We start from the raw sequence: 27,201 nt of genomic DNA on the forward strand, positions 1-27,201 counted from the left end.
ACAACAGCATAATTACCCTTCACTTTAGATTAAGCAAGATTGGAAGACAGAGCTTAACATGACCTTGATAACAGAGGATTGATTGTGGATTTTGAAGTTGGTTAACTCTTCTTTGATTTGTACCAGTCACTCTTTAATTCAATTTAAAATTGTACATCATTACTATTTGACAAAGGAGAGACTGTCAAAAATGTTTCCGAATGTTGATAGTCAGTGTGATAGATGTAAAACTGAGACAGCTATATTGACACACATGTTTTGGTCGTGTTCTGTATTGAAACATTTTTGGAAATCTATTTTCTCGACAATTTCTAAAGTTTTAAAAATTAATTTATAACCTCATAAATTGACAGTTTTGTTTGGTATAATCCCTCAATGTATTCATGGTATTTCTCTATCAGACCAACATGTAATTGCATTTGTGACGTGATTGGCCAGAAGGGCTATTTTGTTGAAATGGAAAGATGCTTCTGCTCCTACTTTGATACAATGGTTCTCTCAGGTGATGCTATGTCTTAGTTTGGAGAAAATCAGAAGTCGAACTTTTGACCCTCGATCTTTAATAATAATTTTGTTGATCTTTAATAATAATTAATAAAAAAGATTTTAAAAATGAAAATCAGTTATTCCCTTTGCAAGGCCCTGACTTAATTACAGGCAGATGTTCATTCCTGTCCTTATCAACGAGTAGTCCTCTCTGTACTCAAACAAGGGTACAATATATAATGTTATGAACTAATGAGGGTATAATGTATAATGTTATCAGCTCTCAGTGTGTCTCTCTGCAAGCTGCAGAGAACTGGTAATGAGCCTGTCTTAGCTAACCGCTGAAGACAGAGTTTACTTCAGTTCAAACATTCCTATTCAGTCCCAATTATTCTTTCAGTCAGAGGTTACATAGGTTCAAAATGACTTTTTTATATATCCTCAATTTCTCAGGAGGATTCAGGGGAAATATTTATGTACAATATAGAAACTGGTGTTATCTGTGTGTATTGTGGCAATGCAGAAGTTGCTGGATAATTTACAAGTGGGAAGAAGTGGAGTGATATTTGGAAATCTGACTTATAGAAGCGCAATTTAGCAAGCAAACTACATATGGAAAATGTGCAAAAGCTCTGGGGAGAAAATCCTTCATTACCCGTTACAGGCCTGCTACATAGGTTGTGTGAGCGCGCAGATGAACTCGATCGATCCCAGAGAAGATCAAAGTTCTTATCGACAGCTGTTAAAATTAATACCTCTCTATATAAAATTCACTGTGCACATGTTATCGCTGGGTATAAAAATGCACAGTACAAGATTTATGTGCACACTGGTCATTACAAATTAGAGGGGACATTGGTGGGAAGGTGGGGAGACTCCAGTGTCCCTGATGCCCTCACCTACAAGATGTGCATCCAGCTGCAGCTTGTAACCCTGCACTTTAAGGAGTTGGAACTTGAAATGGATGAATTCCGGATCATCCAGGAGTTGGAGGGGGTGATAGATATGACATGAAGAGAGGTGAGTTACACCTAAGGTGCAGGTCACTGGAAACTGGGTGAGAGTCAGGAAGGGGAAAGAGTTTAAATAGCCATCACAGAGCACTCTTGTTGCTATCCCGCACAACAGCAGGTGGACCACTTAGGAAACCGTTGGGGGGATTACCTGGCAGAGGAAAGTCAAAGGGATGAGAGGGGATTTGTTCGTTAGGGGAACAGAACAAAAGGGGAATAATATCCTAGTGGTAAGGATTGCTAGTGCTAGTGTGGGGGGAAGGGTGATGTGGTTAAAATAAGTTGAAGTGGGAATGGCAGAACAGATAGTGGAGAGGGTGAATTGAATTGACTTTATTACATACATCCTTCACATGCACAAGGAGTAGAAATCTTTATGTTACATCTCCGTCTAAATGTGCATTATGTAATTTATACTACAAACCCCATTTCCAGAAAAGTTGGAATATTTTCCAAAATACAATAGAATCAAAAATCTGTGATATGTTAATTCATGTGAGCCTTTATTTAACTGACAAAAGTATAAAGAAAAGATTTTCAATAGTTTTACTGACCAACTTAATTGTATTTTGTAAACATACACAAATTTAGAATTTGATGGCTGCAACACACTCAACAAAAGTTGGGACAGAGGCATGTTTACCATTGTGTTACATCACCTTTCCTTTTAATAACACTTTTTAATCATTTTAGAAATGAGGATACTAATTGTAGTAGATTTGCAATTGGAAATTTTGTCCATTCTTGCTTGATATAAGACTTCAGCTGCTCAACAGTCCGTGGTCTCCGTTGTCTGATTATCCTCTTCATCATGTGCCATACATTTTCAATAGGAGATAGATCTGGACTGGCAGCAGGCCAGTCAAGCACACGCACTCTGTGTCTACAAAGCCACGCTGTTGTAGCCCATGCAGAATGTGGTCTGGCATTGTCCTGCTGAAATAAGCATGGATGTCCCGGGAAGAGACGTCGCCTTGATGGCAACATATGTCTCTCTAAAATCCTAATATACGCCTCAGAGTCAATGGTACCTTCACATACATGCAACTCACCCATGCCGTGGGCACTGATGCACCCCCATACCATCACAGATGCTGGCTTTTGCACCTTTTGTTGATAACAATCCCAATGGTCATTTTCACCTTTGGCACGGAGAACTCGAAGCCCGTTTTTTTCTGAAAACTAGCTGAAATGTGGACTCATCTGATCACAGCAGACTGTTACACAGTCTTTCGTTCCATCTGAGATGAGCTCGGGCCCAGAGAACTCGCCGGCGTTTCTGCATAGAGTTGATGTATGGCTTCCTCCTTGTGTAATACAGTTTCAAGTTGCATTTCTGGATGCAGCGACGGACTGTGTTGAGTGACAATGGTTTTCCGAAGTACTCCTGAGCCCAGGTGGCTATAATTGTCACAGTAGCATGACTTTTCTGTGCACTTTTCAATCTTATTTTAACTCTGTCCCAACTTTTGTTGAGTGTGTTGCAGCCATCAAATTCTAAATTTGTGTATATTTACAAAATACAATTAAGTTGATCAGTAAAACTATTGAAAATCTTTTCTTTGTACTTTTGTCAGTTAAATAAAGGTTCACATGAATTAACATATCACAGATTTTTGTTTTTATTGCATTTTGGAAAATATCCCAACTTTTCTGGAAATGGGGTTTGTAATTTATAATAAATTGTTTGTACATAGGACAGTCAATATAACATAGAAATGCAATTGTATCAGCATGGATTAATCAGTCTGATGGCCTGGTAGAAGATGATGTCCCAGAGCCTGTTGGTCTTTTTGCTGTGGTACCGTTTCCTGGATGGTAGCAGCAGGAACAGTTCGTGGTTGTGGTGAATTGGGTCCCCAATAACCTTCGGGCCCTTTTAACACACCTGTCTCTAAAAATGCCCTGAATAGTGGGAAGTTCAACAAATGCGCTGGGCTATCTGCACCACTCTCTGCCAGGTCCTGCGATTAAGAGAAGTACAGTTCCCATAAAAGGCAGTGATGCAGCCAGTCAGGATGCTGTCAATTGTGTTCCTGTAGAAAGTCCTTAGGATTTGGGGCACCATCCCAAACTTCAACTGTCTGAGGTGAAAGAGGTGCTGTTGTGTTTCTTTCACAACTCAACTGGTATGTACAGACCATGTGATATCCTTGTTGATGTTTATGCCGAGGAACTTAAAGCTGTTCATACTCTCAACCCCAGATCCAGTGATGTCAATAGGGGTTAGCCTGTCTCCATTCCTCCTGTCGTCCACAATCAGCTCCTTTGTTTTTGTGACAATGAGGGAGACGTTGTTTTCTTGACACCAGTCAGATGTTGTTCAGACCTCAGATAGAGTCAGCAATCAAACGTTTGAGCATGGTGCGATGAATGTGCTGAGCTGTGTATATCACAATGCAAGAAGCATCGTAGGAAAGCTAGATGAGCTCAGGACAGGGAATTATGATATTGTAGCCATTATTGGAACTTGATTGCACCCAACAATCTGAGGGATGTAGAGGAACAAGTTTGTAGAGAGATCGCAGACCATGCCAAGAAACAAAGATTAATTCAGAAAGTGATTTTAACTTTCCATATATTGACTGAGCCTCCCATTCTGTAAAAGGACCAGATGGGGTAGAGTTTGTCAAGTGTGCCCTTAATCAATACGTAGAATTCCTGACGTAGAAGTGTGCAATAAGCTATTAGGGAATGATCCAGGGCTGGTGACAGAAATTAGCGATAATAATGTCATGAAATTCAAAGTAAATAAGGAAAAAGAGAAGTCTGGTCCATGGGGTGAGATTCTAAATCGGAGAAAGGTCAATTTTGATGGTATCAGATTGTTTTGGACAGGCTGTTTTCTGCAAAGAAGCACTTGGTAAGTGGGAGGCCTTCACCAGGGAAATTTTGAGGGTGTAGAGTTTGTTTGTGCCTGCCAAAATAAAAGTTGAAAGGTGACTGGTGCAGGGGACCTTGGTTTTCAAGAGATAATGAGGCCTGGGACATTTCTTTCCCAATGCCTCAGACTTTTGGGGACCCAGACTCATTAATGACTACAATATCATAATTCCATGCCCTGAGCTCATATGACTTTTTTTTTAGTCATCTTCTGTTAGCTTCTAAAAACTTCCCAATAGGTTTTGCTCTTTTGTTTCCCCTCTCTTTGGCTTTTATGTTGATGTTGGCTTCTCATTTCAGCCACGGTTGTGTCCTCCTGCCTTTCCAATGCTTCCACTTCTTTGGGATGTATCTATCACTCAGCTCCAGAATTGCTCCCAGAAACTCCAGCCACTGCTGCTCCTTTGTCACTCCGACCGTATCCCTTCCAAACAAGTTTGACCAGCTTCTCTGTCATAGAAACATGGAGTAGTTCAGTACGGAACCAGCCTATTTGGCCCATCTAGTCAATGCCGAAAAACATTTAAGCTGTCTAATGCAACCACCTGCACCTGGACCATTGCCCTCCATTCACCTACCATCCAGGATCCCATCCAAACTTCTTCTAAATGGTGAAACCGAGCTCATATTCAACTCTTGTGCTGTCATCTCATTCCACACTCTCACGACAATTTCAGTAAAGAGCTTTGCCAAATGTTCCCGTTAAATTTTCCCCTTCCCCACTTACGCATGACTTCTGGTTGTCATCCCACCCAAACTCAGTGGAAAAAGCTGCTTGCATTTACCCTATCTATACCCTCATAATTTTGTAGACTTCAAACAAATCCTCAAAATAATGTGTAATTTCCTTTTTTAGGTGTATAAGATGATGAGGGGCATTGATGGTGTGGATAGCCAGAGGTTTTTTTTCCCAGGGCTGAAATGGCTAACACGAGGGGGCATAGTTTTAAGGTGTTTGGAAATAGATACCGAGGGGATGTCAGGGGTAAGTTTTTTACCCAGAGAGTGGTGGGTACATGCAATACACTGCCGGCTATTTGTGTGAGAGTGTTTCAGTTACTGTGGGGCCAGGCACCCATGCAGCTCAGTGGGAACAGGGAATAATACCAATGGAGAGAGTCAAACTGAGCCAGGTCACAGATTGGAGATGGCAGAAATACCCCATTCCTAATGAGACAGGGAGACTATCAGAGAATTTGATGCTCATTCCAGATACCAGCACTGTGCCCAGTTAGAAGATGATTTCTCTCTCCAACTTGGGTTGAACTTCACTGTAACAGTGTGATGTCAGTTCACGCCTTAGCAACTGAAGTGATCTCATCTGAAATGTTGTCCTTCACCCATTGATGGATTTTGTAAATCTTTTCATAGGTTAAAAATGGCAAGGAATTTGTCTACGGGAATCTTGAGAACAACACGCCAGTTTTGCTGTCTCAGCCCAGATATTTAAGTGGAGCAAGGGATTCACTCAATCATCCTTCCTGCTCAGACTGTGGGGAGGGATTCACTCGATCATCTGACCGACTGGCATGCCCGTCATTTTACACATGGGGAGAGGCCGTTCATCTACTCAGACAGCAGGAATGGATTCACTCAGTCATCTCAACTGAAGGTACGTCAGCAAGTTCACACTGGATAAGGCCATTCCTCTGTTCTGTGTGTGAGAAGGGATTCAGTTGGTCATCCCGCCCATGGACACACCAGTCAGTTCACATTGGACAAAGGCTGGTCATCTGCTGAATTTGTGGGGAAGGATTCACTCGGTCACCTGACCTAATGGCTCACCAGCGAGTTCACACCGGGGAGCGGCCTTTCACCTGTTCAGACTGTGGTAAAGGATTCACTCGGTCATCCACCCTAATGGCACACCAGCGAGTTCACACCGGGGAGCGGCCGTTCATCTGTTCAGACTGTGGGAAAGGATTCACTCGGTCATCTGACCTAATGGCACACCAGCGAGTTCACACCGGAGAGCGGCCGTTCACCTGCTCAGACTGTGGGAAGGGATTCACTCAGTCATCTACACTGAAGGAACATCAGCGAGTTCACACTGGAGAGAGGCCGTTCACTTGTTCAGACTGTGGGAAGGGATTCACTAGGTCATCTAAACTGAAGGTACATCAGAGACTTCACACTGGAGAGAGGCCATTCACCTGCTCAGACTGCGGGAAGGGATTCACTCAGTCATCCGACGTACTGGTACACCAGTCAGTTCACACTGAGGAGAGGCCGTTCACCTGCTCAGACTGCGGGAAGGGATTCACTCGGTCATCCGAACTACTGGTACACCAGTCAGTTCACACTGGGGAGAAGCCATTCAACTGCTCAGTCTGTGGGAAGAGATTCAGTCGGTCATCCACTCTTCAGAGACACCAGCGAGTTCACACTGGGGAGAAACCGTTCACCTGCTCAGAATGTGGGAAGGGGTTCACTCGGTCATCCCAACTACTGGCACACCAGTCAGTTCATACGGGAGCAACCGTTCACCTGCTGTGAATGTGGGAAAGGAATCATGTAGTCATCTCATCTGCAGAGACACCAGTGAGTTTACACCGGGACAAGGCCGTTCAGCTGTTCAGACATTGGGAAGAGTTTCTCTCAGCCTTCTCAATCAAACGTGCATCATTGAGTTCACACTGGGAGAGACGGTTCACCTGCTGTGAATGTTGGAAGGGATTCCCTCAGTAATCTAACCTTGTGACACACTACCGGGTTCACAGTGGGGAGAAAGTTTCAATAAGCTGCATGCTGGATATTTGTCCATCACCGTTGCTGAATGCAATTTCGAGAGTGACTGTCGGTGCTGAACTCTGCAATTATTGCTGCTGCTCACCACACCCAGTCCTGCACCCTGGTCACTGGGCATGGGAGGAGTTTCTTCTGCTGCACATTCACCTTTAATGGGACTGGAGTTTAATATTCTGGATAAGAGACCAATAAATCAGTTCTATTTTGAACACTGTCTCCGGTACTTAGTGAATTTATAACACACCTAGTGTACAGTAGACAGTCAACTCAGGCCGGCTGGACCCTACCAGTGATTCTGTTCCATGACAGTCCTTTTGAATTCTCCCCTGTTGTTCACCTCTCGCTCTGCCTGTGGTGATGGGTTCCAAATAGTCTCCACTCTGTGGGTGAAGAGGTTTCCCTTGAATTCTCTGCAGACTGAAGAAGTCAAGTTGACTGCAATTCTATCTGACATGCTCTTCTCCCCTGAAATCTCTGGGCTGAGGAAGAATGACATTGGTAGTTAACCTCCTCATTCATGGCTGATTTCCACATTATGGGTCATGTTCCCTGTTTCTGAAGAGTTAACATAGAAGCATAGAAAACCTACAGCAGAATAGAGTCCCCTCAGCCCACAAAGATGTGCTGAACATGTCCCTACCTCAGAAATTACTCGGGTTATCCGTAGCCCTCTATTTTTTCTGAGCTCCATGTACCGATCCAAAAGTCTCTTAAATTATCCTCCCCCACTGTTGACGGCAGCCAATTCCACCTGCTCACCACTCTCTGTGGAAAACACTTACCCCTGACATCTCTGCTGCACCTTCTCCCCAGCACCTTAAACCTGTGCCCTGTTGTGGCAGCTATTTCAGCCCTAGGAAAAAGCCTCTGACTATCTGCATGATCAATGCCTCTCATCATCTTATACACCTCTATCAGGTCACCTCTCATCCTCTGTCTCTCCAAGGAGAAAAGGCCAAGTTCACTCAACCTGTTTTCATAGGCATGCTCCCCAATCCAGGCAACATCCTTGTAAATCTCCTCTGCACTCTTTCTATGGTTTCCACACCCTTCCTGTAGTGAGGCGACCAGAACTGAGCACAGTACTCCAAGTGGGTTCTGAATAGGGTCCTATATATCTGCAACATTCCCTCCCGGCTCCTAACTTCAATTCCACAATTGATAATGGTCAATACACCATACACCTTCTTAACCACAGAGTCAACCTGCGCAGCTGCTTTGAGTGTTCTATGGACACAGACCCCAAGATTCCTCTGATCCTCCACACTGCCAGGAGTCTTAAATTAATACTACATTCTGCCATCATATTTGACCTACCAAAAGGAACCACTTCACATTTCTCTGGGTTGAACTCCATCTGCCACTTCTCAGCCCAGTTTTGCATCCTATCAATGTCCTGCTGTAACCTCTGACAGCCGTCCACACTATCCACAACACCCCCAACCTTTGTGTCATCAGCAAACTTACTAACCCATCCCTCTACTTCCTCATTCAGGAAATTTATAAAAAAAGTCACAAAGAGTAAGGGTCCCAGAACAGATCCCTGTGGCCCACCACTGGTCACCAACCTCCTGGTTGTGCCCAGCTGGGAATCAGCTATTCTGGATTTGGTGTTGTGCAATGAACCGATTTAGAGCACTTAAGGTAAAACAATTCTGAGGGGCAAGCGATCTTAATGTAATTGAATTCACCCTGAAATTTGAGATGGAGAAGCTAAAGTGAGACGTATCAGTATAACCATGGAATAAGGACAACTGCAGAGGCATGAGAAAGGAACTGGTCAAATTTGATAGGGAAAAAAAAGCACTGGCAGGGATGATGGCTTAGCATCAGTGGCTGTAATTACGGGAAGGAATTCGGAAGACACGGGATATATACATTCCGAAAAGGAAGAACTATTCCAAAGACAACATCACACAACCTCAGCGAATGAGAAGGCAAAGCCAACATAAAAGCCAAAGAGAGGGCAGATCACAGAGCAAAAATTGATGGGAAGTTAGATGATTGGGAAACTTTTCTGAACAAACAAGAGGCAATTAAAAAAGTAATTAAGAAAGAAAAGATGGAATATGAAGCTAGCTAATTACATTAAAGCTGATACCAAATGTTTCTTCGGATAAATAAACTGTAAAAGAGAGGCAACAGTGATATTGGACCAGAGGGAAACGATGTCTGGTGAGAGTGGGGTGGGTAGTAATCGTGAACAAGGAGATGGCAGGTGAACTGATTTAGTATTTTGTTTCAGTCTTCATTATGGAAGCAACCAACGGGAAGGTGGAAGTCCAGATGTCAGTGTCAGAAGTGTGTGAAGTTGCCGATACTCGAGAGAAATTTCCTGTGAAACAGAAAGGTCTGAAGGTAAATAGATCACCTGGACCAGGTGGTGTACATCCCAGAGTTCTGGAAGAGGTGGCCGAAGAGATTGTGGAGGTATTAGTAATGATGTTTCAAGAATCAATGAAGTCTGATATGGTTGCGGAAGACTCCAAATTTGGAAATGTCACTCTGCTATTCAAGAAGGGAGAGAGGTAGAAGAACAGAAGTTTCAGGACAGTTAGTCTGACCTCATTGGTTGGGTAGATATTAGTGTCAGTTGTTCGGGATGTGTTCTCAGGGCACTTTGAGGCACATAATAAAATCGGCCTTCAGCATGTTTGCCTCAAGGGAAAATCTTGCCTGAACAGTGTGTTGAAATTCTTTGAATTTATTGAAGTGGTAATAGCAAGATAGACAAAGGAGAATCGGTTGATGATGTGAACCTGCACTTTCAGAGGGTGTTTGACAAGGTGCTACACATGAGGCTGGTTAACAAGTTATGAGCCCATGATATTACAGGTGTTCCAAACTTCATGGGTATCTTGTGACTGTCTTATGACCATGATGATACAATGATACAAAGATTGGAGGTGTAGTAGACAGTGAGGAAGGTTTTCAGAGCCTGCAGAGGGACTTGGACCAGATGGAAAAATGGGCTGAAAAATGGCAGATGGAGTTTAATACAGACAAGTGTGAGGTATTGCACTTTGGAAGGACAAGCCAAGGTAGAACATACAGGGTTAATGGTAAGGCACTGAGGAGTGCAGTAGAACAGAGGGATCTGGGAATACAGATACAAAATTCCCTAAAAGTGGTGTCACAAGTAGATAGGGTTGTAAAGAGAGCTTTTGGTACATTGACCTTTATTAATCAAAGTATTGTGTATAAGAGCTGGAATGTTATGATGAGGTTGTATAAGGCATTGGTTAGGCCGAATCTGAAGTATTGTGTTCCGTTTTGGTCACCAAATTACAGGAAGGATATAAATAAGGTTGAAAGAGTGCAGAGAAGGTCTACAAGCATGTTGTCAGGACTTGAGAAACTCAGTTACAGAGAAAGGTTGAATAGGTTTGGACTTTATTCCCTGGAGCGTAGAAGAAGGAGGGGAGATTTGATAAAGGTATATAAAATTATGATGGGTATAGATAGAGTGAATGCAAGCAGGCTTTTTCCACTGAGGCAAGGGGAGAAAAAAAAACAGAGGACATGGGTTAAGGGTGAGGGGGGGAAAGATTAAAGGGAACATTAGGAGGGGATTCTTCACACAGAGAGTGGTGGGAGTATGGAATGAGCTGCCAGACGAGCTGGTAAATGCGGGTTCTTTTTTAACATTTAAGAATAAATTGGACAGATACATGGATGGGAGGTGTATGGAGGGATATGGTCCGTGTGCAGGTCAGTGGGACTAGGCAGAAAATGGTTCGGCACAGCCAAGAAGGGCCAAAAGGCCTGTTTCTGTGCTGTAGTTTCTATGGTTTCTATGATGTAATTAAGTACGTGATGAGCATGATGTAATCGTCTTGTGGAGGTCACATGATGTAATTTTCCCGCCGATGTGAGGTCACGTGATGACATGTACTCACCAGGTATATAAAGAGAGACCTCTGGTGCGATGTAGTTAGTTTTTCCAGTTGAGTTTTAAGTTTAGTTTGTTATTTAATTCGTCAGATACTCTGTTATGCTGCATATTCATTTAGTTTCCCTCTAAAGTGGAGGTCTATTTTCTATTGTGTGTAGTATTGGAGAGTGAAGACCTTACTAAAGTACAGGAACTCACAGAGTCAAGTAAAGCTGATGTCGTTCGGCTCTCTTGGAGAGGATCGACCTTTATTGAATCTTTGTTCAAGAAATAGTGACCTGCATCTGACATATCATCTGCTAAAGCAGGAAGAATTGTGCAGTAACTATTCTCCAGAGGAAAAGGTCAGTTCCTTTAAACCATTTTATTTCCGTCGCCGTGAATCCTGCGGACAAGGCAGGTTCCGGCTGGGGTCAGCAGTAATGTCACGTCCTCGAGGAATTCTTTACTTTAGGAAAGTCTCTCCTAACTGACTGTATAAATCTCTCGGACTTTTGAATTTACCATTCTAAGAACTGGGTTCGAATTTACCACTTTAAGAACTGTTTTCGCATTTACCCTTTTAAGAACTGTTTCAGAGTTGCCGTAGATCAGTTAACTTCCGATTAAGTTAGTCGTTTAAATACATTTCGCTACTTTTGAGCAGAGATTAATAAATGTTTGTTTGTTTTTATAAAACCTGACTCAATTCTATATTCATTGTTACCGGTCACTTGACATGGGAAAGATTATTGCATGGATAAAACAGTGGCTGATTGGCAGATGCAAAGGATAGTAATAACGGGGATGTTTTCTGGTTGGCTGCCGGTGACTAGCAATGTTCCACAGGACTTGGATGACAGAATTAATAGCTGTATTGCAAAGTTTGCCGATCATATCAAGAGAGCTGAAGGGCCAGGTAGTTTTGAGGAATCAGAGAGGCTATAAAAGGACTTTGGCGTTTAGAGGAAAGGGCGTAAATGAAGCAGATGGAATACCGTGTCCCGAAGTGTATAGCCATGCACATTGGGGAAAGAAATACCGAATACACTATTTTCCAAATAGTCTAAACTTGGCGGCACTTGTGCAGGATTCCTTAAAGGATAATTTGTAGGTTGAGTCGGCGGTGAGGAAGACACCGAGTCCTAGCCCAGACCCTGAGTCCCAGCCTAGTCCAGGGCCTGAGTCCTTGTGTTGTCATGGTCCGGTCCGTGGACTCAGGACTCTGGGTCTTCCAGCTGTCCCTTGTTTGGTTGAGTTAATCATGGGCACCTGATTCCCATCTTTCAGCTTGGAATATAAGTAGTCTTGTGGTTGAGTATGAGCTGCTGGTTTGTCTCGTTAGTCCCCTTTGGAGCAACCTGCTGATGGAAGGCTAGTGAAACCATCCGTGATCTCTAGGCCTGGTTGGAGGACCAACGCTTCATTGAGCCTTGTTGCCACTCGTCAGAGCAGTCATCGTGATATGGATTGGCTGTTTCTGTAGCCAGCCAAGGTTGCTGACTGCCACAAGACTCAGAGCCACCCCAGATTGAGCTCTTTTCCTGTCTTTGCCTCTGTTGGGTAAGCCAGGCCGTAATTGCCGTAACCCTGTGGTTGGTTCTGTCCCTTCCTGTACCTTGTCTCCATTGGGTAAGCAGGCCATTTGCCGTTACCCTGCGGTTGGGTCGGCCCCTTCCTGTCCTTACCTCCGTGGGGTGAAGTTCCCTGTCCTGCCCAGGAGTTCCATGTCCTGCCCAGGAGAAGGTCCAAGAATCCAGGCCTTGAAGATCACAACCCAAGCTCCAAGAACACAAGCCTCGAAGATCTAAGACCCCAGCCTGCAGCCAAGCTCAAGACCCCAACCTGCAGCCATGCTCAAGACCCAGGACCCCAGCCTGCATCAAAGCTCAGGACCCAGGACCCCAGCCTGCAGCCAAGCTCAAGACCCAGGACCCCAGCCTGCAACCAAGCTCAAGGCCCAGGACCCCAGCCTGCAGCCAAGCTCAGGGCCCAGGACCCCAGCCTGCAGCCAAGCTCAGGGCCCAGGACCCCAGCCTGCAGCCAAGCTCAGGGCCCAGGGCCCCAGCCTGCAGCCAAGCTCAGGGCCCAGGGCCCCAGCCTGCAGCCAAGCTCAGGGCCCAGGGCCCCAGCCTGCAGCCAAGCTCAGGGCCCAGGGCCCCAGCCTGCAGCCAAGCTCAGGGCCCAGGGCCCCAGCCTGCAGCCAAGCTCAGGGCCCAGGGCCCCAGCCTGCAGCCAAGCTCAGGGCCCAGGACACCAGCCTGCAGCCAAGCTCAAGGTCCAGGACCCCAGCCTGCAGCCAAGCTCAAGGCCCAGGACCCCAGCCTGTCTCCCGGCTCAGGCCTGTAGACCCCAGCCTCGTCTTGCTCTGAAGCCATGTCATGTCCTTGCCTGGTTCTGGAGTCCGAGCCCGAGGCAAGACCCAGGTTCTGGGTCTTTGTCCAGTCTTGGGCTCGGAATCGAAGCCTTGTCTCCTAGTCCATGGTTTCTAGTCCTGGTCCCACTTTCTTAAACCCAAGTCTGCATTCTTGTCCCTGCTTCTTGCCTGTATCCTGTCACGTCCCTAATCTAATTGAGTCCTGTTCCTTGTACTTCAGTGTCTGTGTCTTCCATTTACGTCCGTTCCGAACGCCCCCGTTGTGACATGTCCAGTACGCTTATTCCCGCTTCCGTTTTGCTCTTCTTGTAACGAGTAATGAAGTCAATTTTGTTAACCCTACTATAAAACGTGTTTGTGACCTGTATTTGGGTCCGCCCCGGTTCCCCCATTATGACAGAAGGCAGGCAAGTCTCCCGGACAGATGGTGTACATTCAAGGGTTTAGAAACAATTAGCTGAAGAGTTTGTGCAGACATTCGGGTCATAGAGCAGTACAGCACAGAGTAATGCCATACGGCCAGTCTAGTCTGTGCCATCCCATCAATCTGCCAAATTCCAGCAACTTCCACCGTGACCATATCCCCCATACCCCTCTCATCCATGAACCCATCCAAACTTCTCTTAAATGTTGAAATCCAACCGGCCACTTGCTCTGGCAGCCCATTCCACAATATCACCACCTCTGAGCGAAGAAGCTCCCCCTCATTTTCCTCTTAAAGAATGAGCCATGGTCTTTGAAGAATCACTAGACTTGGGAATGGTTATGGCGGACTAGAAAGTTGCAAATGCCACTCCATTCTTTAAGAGGGGAGGGAGGCATAAGAAATGAAATTACAGGACAGTTAGTCTGACCTCAGTAGTTGGGAAGATGTTGGAGTCCATTAACGATGAGGTTTCAGGGTACTTGGAGCGGATGATAAAGTACAGCCAAAGTCGGCATGGTTTTCCTCGGGAGAAATATTCCCAGATAAATCTGTTGGAATTCTGTGGTGAAATAAGAACAGCGGTGAATGTTGTTTGTTTGGATTTTCAGATGGTCTTTAACAAACAAGGTGCTGCACCTGAGGCTGATTAACAAGGCCACAGCTCATGGTATTTGGTGTTTTTGTGCCTGTTCCCGCTGGAGCTTAGAGGGGGAGTTCCCGAATACTGAAAAGCCCAGATAGGGAGGATGTGGACAGGATGTTTCCCTTAAGGCAGAGCCCAGGACTGGGGGCACACCCCCAAACTACAGGGAAATCAATTCAGAAGGGAGATGAGGAGGAAGTCTTGTGGTAATATGTTTATTCAACACGGCCGTGACTGATCTATGCTTCTGTGCCCATTCCCCTCCATCTCCACCTCAAATGTACCCAGACACCCACCTTCACGCCCTCGGGGCAGCGAATCTTAAGAAAAACGTACATTCAACTCAGCTAGATAGATAGATAGACACTTCACTGATCCTAAAATAAATTACAAGGAAGATTTAGAATTCCAATAATTTCCATATGTCTCAATTTAAAATGAGCGGCCCTTTTCGATTCCTGTCCGCTTCTCTCCCACTGATCGACAGAGATATCTAATAGTCCGTCTCTTACCCTCGTTTATCTCCCACCATCTCAATCTCTAGTTTCCATCCCCGTTTAACTCCCACTGCCCATCTCTCTTCCCTCCCATATTCCCTCCAACTTCTCTCCTGTGTCAATCCCTCCAACGCCACTCTCTGCCCCCTCACTTGCTCCCCATTTATTTCTCACCCACGTCCATCTCACTTCCCGCCATTCTCTCCCCTCACTGGTTGTCGCCGCCGTCTCTCTCCCCTCTGTTTCTCGCCTCGGACACTTCACTCCCAACTCTCCTCAGTCTGTCCCGCTCACTCTCCCTCAACCAGTCTCCCTCTTCCCCTTGGTTCTCTCTCCCTCCGTGTCTCCTTCATCTGACTCCAAATGTCAGTGAGTTCCGATGTCCAGACAGAACACCAAGGCTGGTTGCCTTGTCGACAATTGTGTCTCTGTCACCATCGCACATTGTGACGTGGGACGGGGTGCTATCCTGGTGTGAACACGGGCCGAGATTCAGTGTCGGTGTCATGGTTGTGGCGGGGGGTGGGGGGGGGGGAGCGGATGAGGACGGTGGTGGTTTGGAGACAGAAAGGGGAGAAGAGAAGTGAGAGTGACAGAAAGTTCAGGTGAGCGGAGTAAGAGAGGGAGGTGAGGGAGACGGAATGGGTGTAAAAGTGTGAGCGGAGAGGAGGAAAGGGAGAGTAAGAGAAGATGGAGGAGAGAAACAGAGAGGATGGTGTGCTGAGGAGTGAGAGGATGGTGAATGGTAGGGAGGAAAGGAGTGACAGATAAAGTGAGCGCACTATGGAGAGAGGAGGGAGCAAGATGTTGAGGAACCTGTGCACACTCAGTTTTGAGGGAGTTCCACTCCCTCTGTCCCACTCACAGTAACTCTTCTAAAGATGTATTTTCATCAATGTAACAGGATTCAGCACGCTGCGATCATGTGCTATTCTGAACTGAAATGAAAGGCCAACCCAGAGAGATGAAGAGATCATCACAGTAGAACAGTGATTCCCTCTGGGGGCGGTTACGTGTCCTAAGATGGCTTTAGGAACAAATAACACTCACCAGGCGTTCAAGATTCCTGATGGGGCGGTAATCTGTCTCGAACTTGAAGCACCAGACCTGAGCGACCGTTAGTAGAACAGGCACTTCCAAAAAAAGATGTGGCGCTGGGATACAGGAAGAAGCATAGCACTGCAGGCCTTGGGCATTCGTCATCACAACGCATCTGACACTCGGCAATCTCGTCCGACCATACAAACGTCACGGACGTTGTTGGGGATGCTTAAGTTAGCAACGAGGGTGCTCGACAGTTCGCCTTGACTTGCGGCACTAGGGGTGAAATAGGTTGGGAAACACTGCTATTGAAAAAGAGTTAGCCAATAGATGAGTGTAATTGTCCATGGATGAGATTCCCACAATGTGAGCAAACGAGGAAAGCGTCCAACGTCAGGCTCAAACTGAAGACCTCTTCCCAGAAACTGAGTGGTTCCTTGTGTCAATACAGGACCAGGCAGTTGACACAAAAATAACAAAAATGCACATTAAAAGACTAACAAGTTCAAGACGAAGTGTGCTGTGCCTCTCTCGGGCTCCAAAGCAGAATCTGTCAATTGAAACGAGAAACATTGGAGTATCCAACAACAATTAATTTCAATCTGGTTACTTACACAGGCACCATCAAGTGGCAAGCATCATTCACCAGAATCTTGCTTTAGGAATCAAAGTCATGAAAGACCCTATAGTTTACTATAAACTCTCGCCTGATCCCGTTTTGGAGTTGGAGTCTGACAATTATATTACGACCAACCCATTACACTGGACAACAAAGATTTTGCTTCCTGAATACCTCTAGGTGTATCTTTTGAATTCTGGGCTACTGATCATGAAAATCATGATGAAATTTCCCTATCACACACCATTTTTAATAAACTTATGTTTATGATTTCAATTCATAATTCAAGTCAATTAAAATGTTGCCTACAATGTAAGCTGGAAAGTTTCTTATCTTGTCCAGGCATGCTTGGGCATGCTTAGGCAGCGTGGCAGCTGCATGGCAGGACAGGTTTTAGTAATAATTATTGGGTTCAGGACTGTAAGGATGGAATTTGCTATCTCCAGGCACAAAAATTACTCTGAAGGATTTTGAAATTTGAGACAGATGTTTCCCAGAATAACTGATGCAAAGAATAAGGAAAGCCTTTTTGTTGGTCCACAATCAAACAGGTCATCAATAGAACATAGAACATAGAATAGTACAGCACAGTACAGGCCCTTCAGCCCACAATGTTGTGCCGACCTTCAAACCCTGCCTCCCATATAAGCCCCCACCTTAGATTCCTCCATATACCTGTCTAGTAGTCTCTTAAACTTCACTAGTGTATCTGCCTCCACCACTGACTCAGACAGTGCATTCCACGCACCAACCACTCTCTGAGTAAAAAACCTTTCTCTAATATCCCCCTTGAAATTCCCACCCCTTACCTTAAAGCCATGTCCTCTTGTATTGAGCAGTGGTGCCCTGGGGAAGAGGCGCTGGCTATCCACTTTATCTATTCCTCTTATTATCTTGTACATCAATGACAGGCAATTTGAAGAATTTCTACTGGGACCGGAGAAAATCATATGGAAGGCATTCAAGGAAGTTGTTGATCTTTTTTTTCTCGGCATCTACAGAGCACCATGCTACATGCAGCTGGTTGAAAGCATGCTTCAAGCATATGAAACCATGAAATGCAACATGTCACTAAAGGTTCATTTTCTGCACTCCCATTTAGACTTCTTCCCTGCAAACCTCGGTGCTGTTCGTGACGAACATGGTGAAAGGTTTCACCAGGACATCGCGGTCATGGAGAAAAGTTGCCAGGGCAACTGGAATCCATCAATGCTGGCGAATTATTGTTGGATACTTAAGCGAGAAGCCTCAGACACTGAGTACAAATGAAAATCATAAACAAAATATGTTTAACTTAGTTGAACTTTTGCAAAGCATCAGCACCATTAAGCAATTAAACATATTATAGTCGATAAAAGTTAATTTGTTATTTCTCCAAATTCCTACGTGATACAAGTAGTCTGAATTTATATTTATGTTAATCTTCAAGCAGTCTATCATAAATAAAAAAAAAAATCTGAGGAAGCAACACTTTTGAAAGATTTGTTGTCCAGATAGGGCGATACATGATCCCTGTCCGGATATCACAGGGTAAACATGCAAAGACAATTTACTTGATAGGTACAGCAACTCCTACACACAACACACAGAAATCAGTATGAGAAAATCACCAGGAATATGCTGAATTGATAGTGGAAAATGAAAGTCTGCGATTCATGAGCAGGGTAAACATTGTCCCAATTGTAGTGTATGCATTGATCGTGTGGATATTCAGAGGCTTTTTCCCGGGGCTGAAATGGTTGCCACAAGAGGACACAGGTTTAAGGTGCTGGGGAGAAGGTACAGAGGAGATGTCAGGGGTAGGTTTTTTTATGCAGAGCAGTGAGTGGGTGGAATGGGCTGCCAGCAACGGTGGTGGAGGCGGATAAGATAGGGTCTTTTAAGAGACTTTTGGATAGGTACATGGAGCTTAGAAAAATAGAGGGCTATGGGTAAGCCGAGTAATTTCTAAGGTAGGGACATGTTTGGCATAACTTTGTGGGCCGAAGGGCCTGTATTGTGCTGTAGGTTTTCTATGTTTCTATGTTTCTATACGACTGGTGTCATCCCAAAATCACTACACAATAACGTTAAACAATTGGACCTGCCGGACAATAATAAACACTGCTAGAAAAGGCTGAACATTCATCGCAACTGAGAAATGAGTTCCTTGTCTATGTCCATACTTCATGTTTTACCAGTTTTAACTGAGAAAAAATAAAAACAACGTTAAACATGCGATTGTACTGTGGTGAATACAGGGCAGCTTCAACGTGCAGTTTGCACGGGTGGAAATTTATGAAAAAATCAGGAAGCGATGTGACATTTTTCCTTGAAGCAGAGTAAGCATTTAGTTGCTCCATGGAGATTTGTCCAATTATAAACCAAATCCAGGAGTTCAGTAGTGTTAATCATTTCTCCTTGACAGGTTTATCTAATATGAAGGACAAGTACTGTAAGTTCGTGCAGACTGTTGACTTTCTTTTTCATTTCTGTCATGGTCCGGTCCATGAAGTCTGCATTCCGGTTCACGATCCGGTCCATCGATCCATGTTCCAGGTTTCCTGTTTTCCCCCTTGTTCGGTTGGTGCCTTAATTGAGGCACCTGATTCTCATTTCGGTCTGGCACGCAAGTAGCTCTGCGAACCAGGGATTGTTTGCTGGACTGTTCCCTTCCCTCTTCCTGCCGCCTGAAACTTTCGCCTACAACCTCGTCAGTATGCCCGTCAAGTTCAACAGCTGCAGTGAGACCAGAGCCTTGCCACGCCAAGATAAGGAACTATCTATGGTTGAGTTTGGAACTGTCTCTTCTTGCCTCCGTGTTTAGTGTCCGTGTCTAAGACGAGTCCCGGCCCTATGACCTGTTCCCAAGGAGGGGTCCTGGTTCTGTGTTCTCTGTTTCTGTGTTTCAAGTCTCAGGCACTGTGGTCCTGTGCTTCAAGACCAAGTCCAGGATCTGTGTTCCAGCCTTGTCCATATCTGCGCTTCGTGTCCTCACCCAGTTCTAGTGCCTCGTCCAGCCCAGGAGTACTTCGCCACCTCGGTGCTGGAGATTCCTCGTCCTGTGCTGGATCGCTCGCATCCGAATCCTCGGCAGTCATCTCGGCCCTGCGTCCAAGAAAGGGTCCCGGTCCTGCGCTCCAAGTAGGGGTCCCGGCCCCGTACCCAAGAGCTTCACTAAGCCGAGTCCAAGAGCCGAGACAAAACTAGTCCAAGATCCTCGTCCTTCCCTGGAGTACCTCGTCTAGTCCAAGAACCTCGTCCTGTCCAAGTCAAGACTTTGTGTTCTCGTCTTGTCCATGTGCCTCGTCCTGTGCAAGAGTTCCACGTCCAGTCCTGTAGCCACGTCTCGTCCTCGCCGAGATCCGGGGTCCAAGCCCGATTCAAGACCTAGGTTCCTTGTCCCTGTCCAGTCTCTGGCTCGGGAGTCCTAGCCCAGGCTCCTAGTTCCAAGTTCCTTGTCCTGGTCCCGCTTTCCTAGTCTTAGTCCTAGCCCAGGCGCGGTGTCCTTGCCTCGTCCAGGGTCTGTGTCCATGTCCTGCTTCGTTCCTTCCTGACTCCCCTAGCTTTCTTGACAAACCTAGTCCTGTTCCTAGAACTGCAGTGTCTGTGTCTTGCATCTGGGTCCGCTGCCAGGTGCAATTTTGCCGATTAGGACTTGAATGTCCCGGATCCTCTCCCGCTTTATCATTACCGAAAGGGTTGTGGCGGTTACAGGAGCCGGAATATGGTGGGGAAATAAACATAAAAAGTAGGGTGAGTTCAATAATTGGTTGGAGGTGTATGTCGCGGTCTGAAGGTGTGAATGTGTATTTTCCTGTGTTTTGCCTCTCTCGGGCTTTAAAACAGTTTTACTCTCCCCGCTACCATATTCTCCCGTGTCAGTTCTGCAGTGTCAAGATGGAAATCACCACAACCCCCTCTGAGAAGATTAGTTCTTTTGTTTATTAAGTAGTTGAACAATTGACGTGAGTGGGTATTTCGCCGCGCTAATGAGCTGCTCTCTGAACTTGGACTGAGTTACCCCATAAATAAGCGTTTGTGAGAGAGGCACAACACACTTCGTCTTGAACTTGTTAGACTTTTAATGTGCAGTTTTGTTATTTTTGTGTCATCTGCCCGGTCCTGTATTGACACAAGGAACCACTCAGTTTCTGGGAAGAGGACTCCAGCTTTCAGCCTGACGTTGGACGCTCTTCTCGTTTGCTCACATCGTGGGGATCTCATCCACGGACGTTTATGCTCATCTATTGTCTAACTCTTCCTTCTGTAGCAGTGTTTCCCAGCCTATTTCACCCCTAGTGCCGCGAGTCAAGGGGAACCGTCGAGCACCCTCGTTTCTGTGAGGTTGGTAAGGTCGGCCGAGATTGAAGAGAGGTTGCCGATGACGGCTCAAGGCCTGCAGTGCTTTGCTTCTTCCTGTGTCTCAGCGCCACATCCTGTTTTGGAAGTGCCTGCTCTACTAAAGGTCGGTCAGGTCTGATGCCTCAAGTTGGGAGGGGGGGGGTCGCTGACCGCTCCACCAATAATCCTGAACGCCCGCCCCCCGCCCGGTGATCGTTATTTGCTCCTAAAGGCATCTTCGGACACGTCATTACCCCCAGAGGTAATCACTGTTTTATTGTGATAGTTTCTTCATATTTCTGGTTTAAGCTTTCATTTCAGTTCAGAATAGCACATGCTCGCACCGTGTTGGATCCTGCTTTCGTTGATGGATATATATCCTTAGATGATTGACTGTGAGTGGGACAGAGGGAGTGGAACTCCCCCAACACTGTGTCTGAGTGTCCTCAGCTCCCTCAACATCTCGCTACCTCCTCTCTCCATAGTGAGCTCACTTTATCTGTCACTCCTTTCCTCCCTACCCTTCACCCTCCTCTCACTCCTCAGCACACCATCCTGTTTCTCTCCTCCATCTTCTCTTACTCTCCCCTTCCTCCTCTCCTCCTCTCCGCTCACACTTTTACACCCATTCCGTCTCCCTCACCTCCCTCTCTTACTCCGCTCACCTTAACTTTCTATCACTCTCACTTCTCCCCTTTCTGTCTCCAAAGCACCACCATCATCACCCGCTGCCCCCCGCCCCCCAACCATGACAGACTTACACTGAATCTCGGCCCGTGTTCACACCAGGATAGCACCCCATCCCACGTCACAATGTGCGATGGTGACAGAGACACAATTGTCGACAAGGCAACCAGCCTTGGTGTTCTGTCTGGACATCGGAACTCACTGACATTCGGAGTCGGATGAAGCAGACACTGAGGGAGAGAGAACCAAGAGGAAGAGGGAGACTGGTGGAGGGAGAGTGAACGGGACAGACTGAGGAGAGTTGGGAGGGAAGTGTCCGAGGCGAGAAACAGAGGGGAGAGAGACGGCGGAAACAACCAGTGAGCGGAGAGAATGGCGGGAAGTGAAATGGACGTGGGTGAGAAATACATGGGGAGCGAGTGAGGGGGCAGAGAGTGGCGTTGGAGGGAATGACAGAGGAGAGAGATTGGAGGGAATATGGGATGGAAGGATGATGGGGAGTTAAACTGAGATAGAAACCAGGGATTGAGACGGTGGAGATAAGCGAAGTAAAGAGACGGGCGATTTGATACCTCTGTTGATCAGTGGGAGAGAAGCGGACAGGAATCGAAAAGGGCTGCTCATTTTAAATTGAGATGTATGGAAATTATTGGAATTCTAAATCTTCCTTGTAATTTCTTTTAGGATCAGTGACGTGTTTATCTATCTACCTAGCTGAGTTGAGTGTAGGTTTTTCTTAAGATTCGCTGCCCCGAGGGCGTGAAGGCGGGTGTCTGGGTACATTTGAGGTGGAGATAGAGGGGGAATGGGCACAGAAGCATAGATCAGTCACGGCCGTGTTGAATAAACATATTACCACAAGACTTCCTCCTCATCTCCCTTCTGAATTGATTTCCCTGTAGTTTGGGGGTGTGCCCCCGGTCCTGGGCTCTGCCTTAAGGGAAACATCCTGTCCACATCCTCCCTATCTCGGCTTTTCAGTATTCGGGAACTCCCCCTCTAAGCTCCAGCGGGAACAGGCACAAAAACACCAAATACCATGAGCTGTGGCCTTGTTAATCAGCCTCAGGTGCAGCACCTTGTTTGTTAAAGACCATCTGAAAATCCAAACAAACAACATTCACCGCTGTTCTTATTTCACCACAGAATTCCAACAGATTTATCTGGGAATATTTCTCCCGAGGAAAACCATGCCGACTTTGGCTGTACTTTATCATCCGCTCCAAGTACCCTGAAACCTCATCGTTAATGGACTCCAACATCTTCCCAACTACTGAGGTCAGACTAACTGTCCTGTAATTTCATTTCTTATGCCTCCCTCCCCTCTTAAAGAATGGAGTGGCATTTGCAACTTTCTAGTCCACCATAACCATTCCCAAATCTAGTGATTCTTCAAAGATCATGGCTCATTCTTTAAGAAATGAGGGGGAGCTCCTTCGCTCAGAGCGGGTGATATTGTGGAATGGGCTGCAAGAGCAAGTGGCCGGTTGGATTTCAACATTTAAGAGAAGTTTGGATGGGTTCATGGATGAGAGGGGTATGGGGGATATGGTCACGGTGGAAGTTGCTGGAATTCGGCAGATTGATGGGTTGGCACAGACTAGACTGGCCGTATGGCATTACTCTGTGCTGTACTGCTCTATGACCCGAATGTCTGCACAAACTCTTCAGCTAATTGTTTCTAAACCCTTGAATGTACACTATCTGTCCGGGAGACTTGCCTGCCTTCTGTCATAATGGGGGAACCGGGGCGGACCCAAATACAGGTCACAAACACGTTTTGTAGTAGGGTTAACAAAATTGACTCCATTACTCGTTACAGGAAGAGCAAAACGGAAGCGGGAATAAGCGCACTGGACATGTCACAACGGGGGCGTTCGGAACGGACGTAAATGGAAGACACAGACACTGAAGTACAAGGAACAGGACTCAATTAGATTAGGGACGTGACAGGATACAGGCAAGAAGCAGGGACAAGAATGCAGACTTGGGTTTAAGAAAGTGGGACCAGGACTAGAAACCATGGACTAGGAGACAAGGCTTCGATTCCGAGCACAAGACTGGACAAAGACCCAGAACCTGGGTCTTGCCTCGGGCTCAGACTCCAGAACCAGGCAAGGACATGACATGGCTTCAGAGCAAGACGAGGCTGGGGTCTACAGGCCTGAGCTGGGAGACAGGCTGGGGTCCTGGGCCTTGAGCTTGGCTGCAGGCTGGGGTCCTGGACCTTGAGCTTGGCTGCAGGCTGGGGTCCTGGGCCTTGAGCTTGGCTGCAGGCTGGGGTCCTGGGCCTTGAGCTTGGCTGCAGGCTGGGGTCCTGGGCCTTGAGCTTGGCTGCAGGCTGGGGCCCTGGGCCTTGAGCTTGGCTGCAGGCTGGGGTCCTGGACCTTGAGCTTGGCTGCAGGCTGGGGTCCTGGGCCCTGAGCTTGGCTGCAGGCTGGGGTCCTGGGCCCTGAGCTTGGCTGTAGGTTGGGGTCCTGGGCCCTGAGCTTGGCTGCAGGCTGGGGTCCTGGGCCTTGAGCTTGGCTGCAGGCTGGGGCCCTGGGTCCTGAGCTTGGCTGCAGGCTGGGGTCCTGGGCCCTGAGCTTGGCTGCAGGCTGGGGTCCTGGGCCCTGAGGGCTGCAGGCTGGGGTCCTGGGCCCTGAGCTTGGCTGCAGGCTGGGGTCCTGGGCCCTGAGCTTGGCTGCAGGCTGGGGTCCTGGGCCCTGAGCTTGGCTGCAGGCTGGGGTCCTGGGCCCTGAGCTTGGCTGCAGGCTGGGGTCCTGGGCCCTGAGCTTGGCTGCAGGCTGGGGTCCTGGGCCCTGAGCTTGGCTGCAGGCTGGGGTCCTGGGCCCTGAGCTTGGCTGCAGGCTGGGGTCCTGGGCCCTGAGCTTTGATGCAGGCTGGGGTCTTAGGTCTTCGAGGCTTGTTTTCTTGGAGCTTGGCTTGGGATCTTCGAGGCTTGTGTTCTTGGAGCTTGGGTTGTGATCTTCGAGGCCTGGATTCTTGGACCTTCTCCTGGGCAGGACATGGAACTCCTGGGCAGGACACGGAACTTCACCCCACGGACGTAAGGACAGGAAGGGGCCGACCCAACCGCAGTGTAACGGCAAATGGCCTGCTTACCCAATGGAGACAAGTTACAGGAAGGGACAGAACCAACCACAGGGTAACGGCAAATGGCCTGCTTACCCAATGGAGACAAGGTACAGGAAGGGACAGAACCAACCACAGGGTAACGGCAATTACGGCCTGGCTTACTCAACAGAGGCAAGGACAGGAAAAGAGCTCAATCTGGGGTGGCTCTGAGTCTCGTGGCAGTCAGCAACCTTGGCTGGCTACAGAAACGGCCAATCCATACCACGATGACTGCTCTGACAAGTGGCAACAAGGATAAATGAAGCGTTGGTCCTCCAACCAGGCCTAGAGATCACGGATGGTTTCACTAGCCTTCCATCAGCAGGTTGCTCCAAAGGGGACTAACGAGACAAACCAGCAGCTCATACTCAACCCCAAGGCTACTTATATTCCAAGCTGAAAGATGGGAATCAGGTGCCCATGATTAACTCAACCAAACAAGGGACAGCTGGAAGACCCAGAGTCCTGAGTCCACGGACCGGACCGTGAACCGGAATGCGGACTTCACGGACCAGACCATGACAACACAAGGAGTCAGGCCCTGGACTAGGCTGGGACTCAGGATCTGGGCTAGGACTTGGTGGCTTCCTCACCACCGACTCAACCTACAAATTATCCTTTAAGGAATCCTGCACAAGTGCCGCCAAGTTTAGACTATTTGGAAAATAGTGTATTCGGTATTTCTTTCCCGAATGTGCATGGCTATACACTTCGGGACACGGTATTCCATCTGCTTCATTTACGCCCTTTCCTCTAAACGCCGAAGTCCTCTATAGCCTCTCTGATTCCTCAAAACTACCTGGCCCTTCAGCTCTCTTGATATGATCGGCAAACTTTGCAATACAGCTATTAATTCTGTCATCCAAGTCCTGTGGAACATTGCTAGTCACCGGCAGCCAACCAGAAAACATCCCCGTTATTACTATCCTTTGCATCTGCCAATCAGCCACTGTTTTATCCATGCAATAATCTTTCCCATGTCAAGTGACCGGTAACAATGAATATAGAATTGAGTCAGGTTTTATAAAAACAAACAAACATTTATTAATCTCTGCTCAAAAGTAGCGAAATGTATTTAAACGACTAACTTAATCGGAAGTTAACTGATCTACGGCAACTCTGAAACAGTTCTTAAAAGGGTAAATGCGAAAACAGTTCTTAAAGTGGTAAATTCGAACCCAGTTCTTAGAATGGTAAATTCAAAAGTCCGAGAGATTTATACAGTCAGTTAGGAGAGACTTTCCGAAAGTGAAGAATTCCTCGAGGACGTGACATTACTGCTGATCCCAGCCGGAACCTGCCTTGTCCGCAGGATTCACGGCGACGGAAATAAAATGGTTTAAAGGAACTGACCTTTTCCTCTGGAGAATAGTTACTGCACAATTCTTCCTGCTTTAGCAGAGGATATGTCAGATGCAGGTCACTATTTCTTGAACAAAGATTCAATAAATGTCGATCCTCTCCAATATAGCCGAACGACATCAGCTTTACTTAACTCTGTGAGTTCCTGTATTTTAGTAAGGTCTTCACTCTCCAATACTACTAACAATAGAAAATAGAACTCCACTTTAGAGGGAAACTAAACGAATATGCAGCATAACAGAATATCTGACGAATTAAATAACAAACTAAACTTAAAACTCAACTGGAAAAACTAACTACATCGCACCAGAGGTCTCTCTTTATATACCTGGTGAGAACATGTCATCAGGTGACCTCACATCGGTGGGAAAATTACATCATGTGACCTCCACAAGACGATTACATCATGCTCATCACATTATTAATTACATCATAGAACCATAGAAACTACAGCACAGAAACAGGCCTTTTGGCCCTTCTTGGCTGTGCCGAACCATTTTCTGCCTAGTCCCACTGACCTGCACACGGACCATATCCCTCCATACACCTCCCATCCATGTATCTGCCCAATTTATTCTTAAATGTTAAAAATGAACCCGCATTTACCACCTCATCTGGCAGCTCATTCCATACTCCCACCACTCTCTGTGTGAAGAATCCCCCCCTAATGTTCCCTTTAAACTTTTCCCCCCTCACCCTAAACCCATGTCCTCTGTTTTTTTTTTCTCCCCTTGCCTCAGTGGAAAAAGCCTGCTTGCATTCACTCTATCTATACCCATCATAATTTTATATACCTTTATCAAATCTCCCCTCATTCTTCTACGCTCCAGGGAATAAAATCCTAACCTATTCAACCTTTCTCTGTAACTGAGTTTCTCAAGTCCTGACAACATGCTTGTAGACCTTCTCTGCACTCTTTCAACCTTATTTATATCCTTCCTGTAATTTGGTGACCAAAACTGAACACAATACTTCAGATTCGGCATCACCAATGCCTTATACAACCTCATCATAACATTCCAGCTCTTATACTCAATACTTTGATTAATAAAGGCCAATGTACCAAAAGCTCTCTTTACGACCCTATCTACTTGTGACACCACT

The 27,201-nt window shown here is 46.4% G+C and overlaps 1 protein-coding gene across 6 annotated transcripts in view; it reads left to right on the top strand.

Moving 5' to 3' along the window:
• The window catches only part of LOC140206812 (uncharacterized), a 27,987-nt gene extending 16,376 nt beyond the window's left edge, over positions 1 to 11,611 (top strand). For 4 of the 6 annotated variants that reach the window (XM_072275045.1, XM_072275048.1, XM_072275050.1 and 1 more), the window contains 2 exons: positions 5,754 to 7,628; positions 9,376 to 11,173. In XM_072275045.1, the coding sequence (XP_072131146.1) occupies positions 6,159 to 6,878 (720 nt within the window). In that variant the 5' untranslated portion in view covers positions 5,754 to 6,158 and the 3' untranslated portion in view covers positions 6,879 to 7,628; positions 9,376 to 11,173. The other 2 variants (XM_072275047.1, XM_072275049.1) reach the window with 2 other exon arrangements.
• Positions 11,612 to 27,201: the final 15,590 nt, after the last annotated feature.

Source organism: Mobula birostris, chromosome 13 (assembly GCF_030028105.1).
Source record: "Mobula birostris isolate sMobBir1 chromosome 13, sMobBir1.hap1, whole genome shotgun sequence".
Classification (NCBI taxonomy): domain Eukaryota; kingdom Metazoa; phylum Chordata; class Chondrichthyes; order Myliobatiformes; family Myliobatidae; genus Mobula; species Mobula birostris.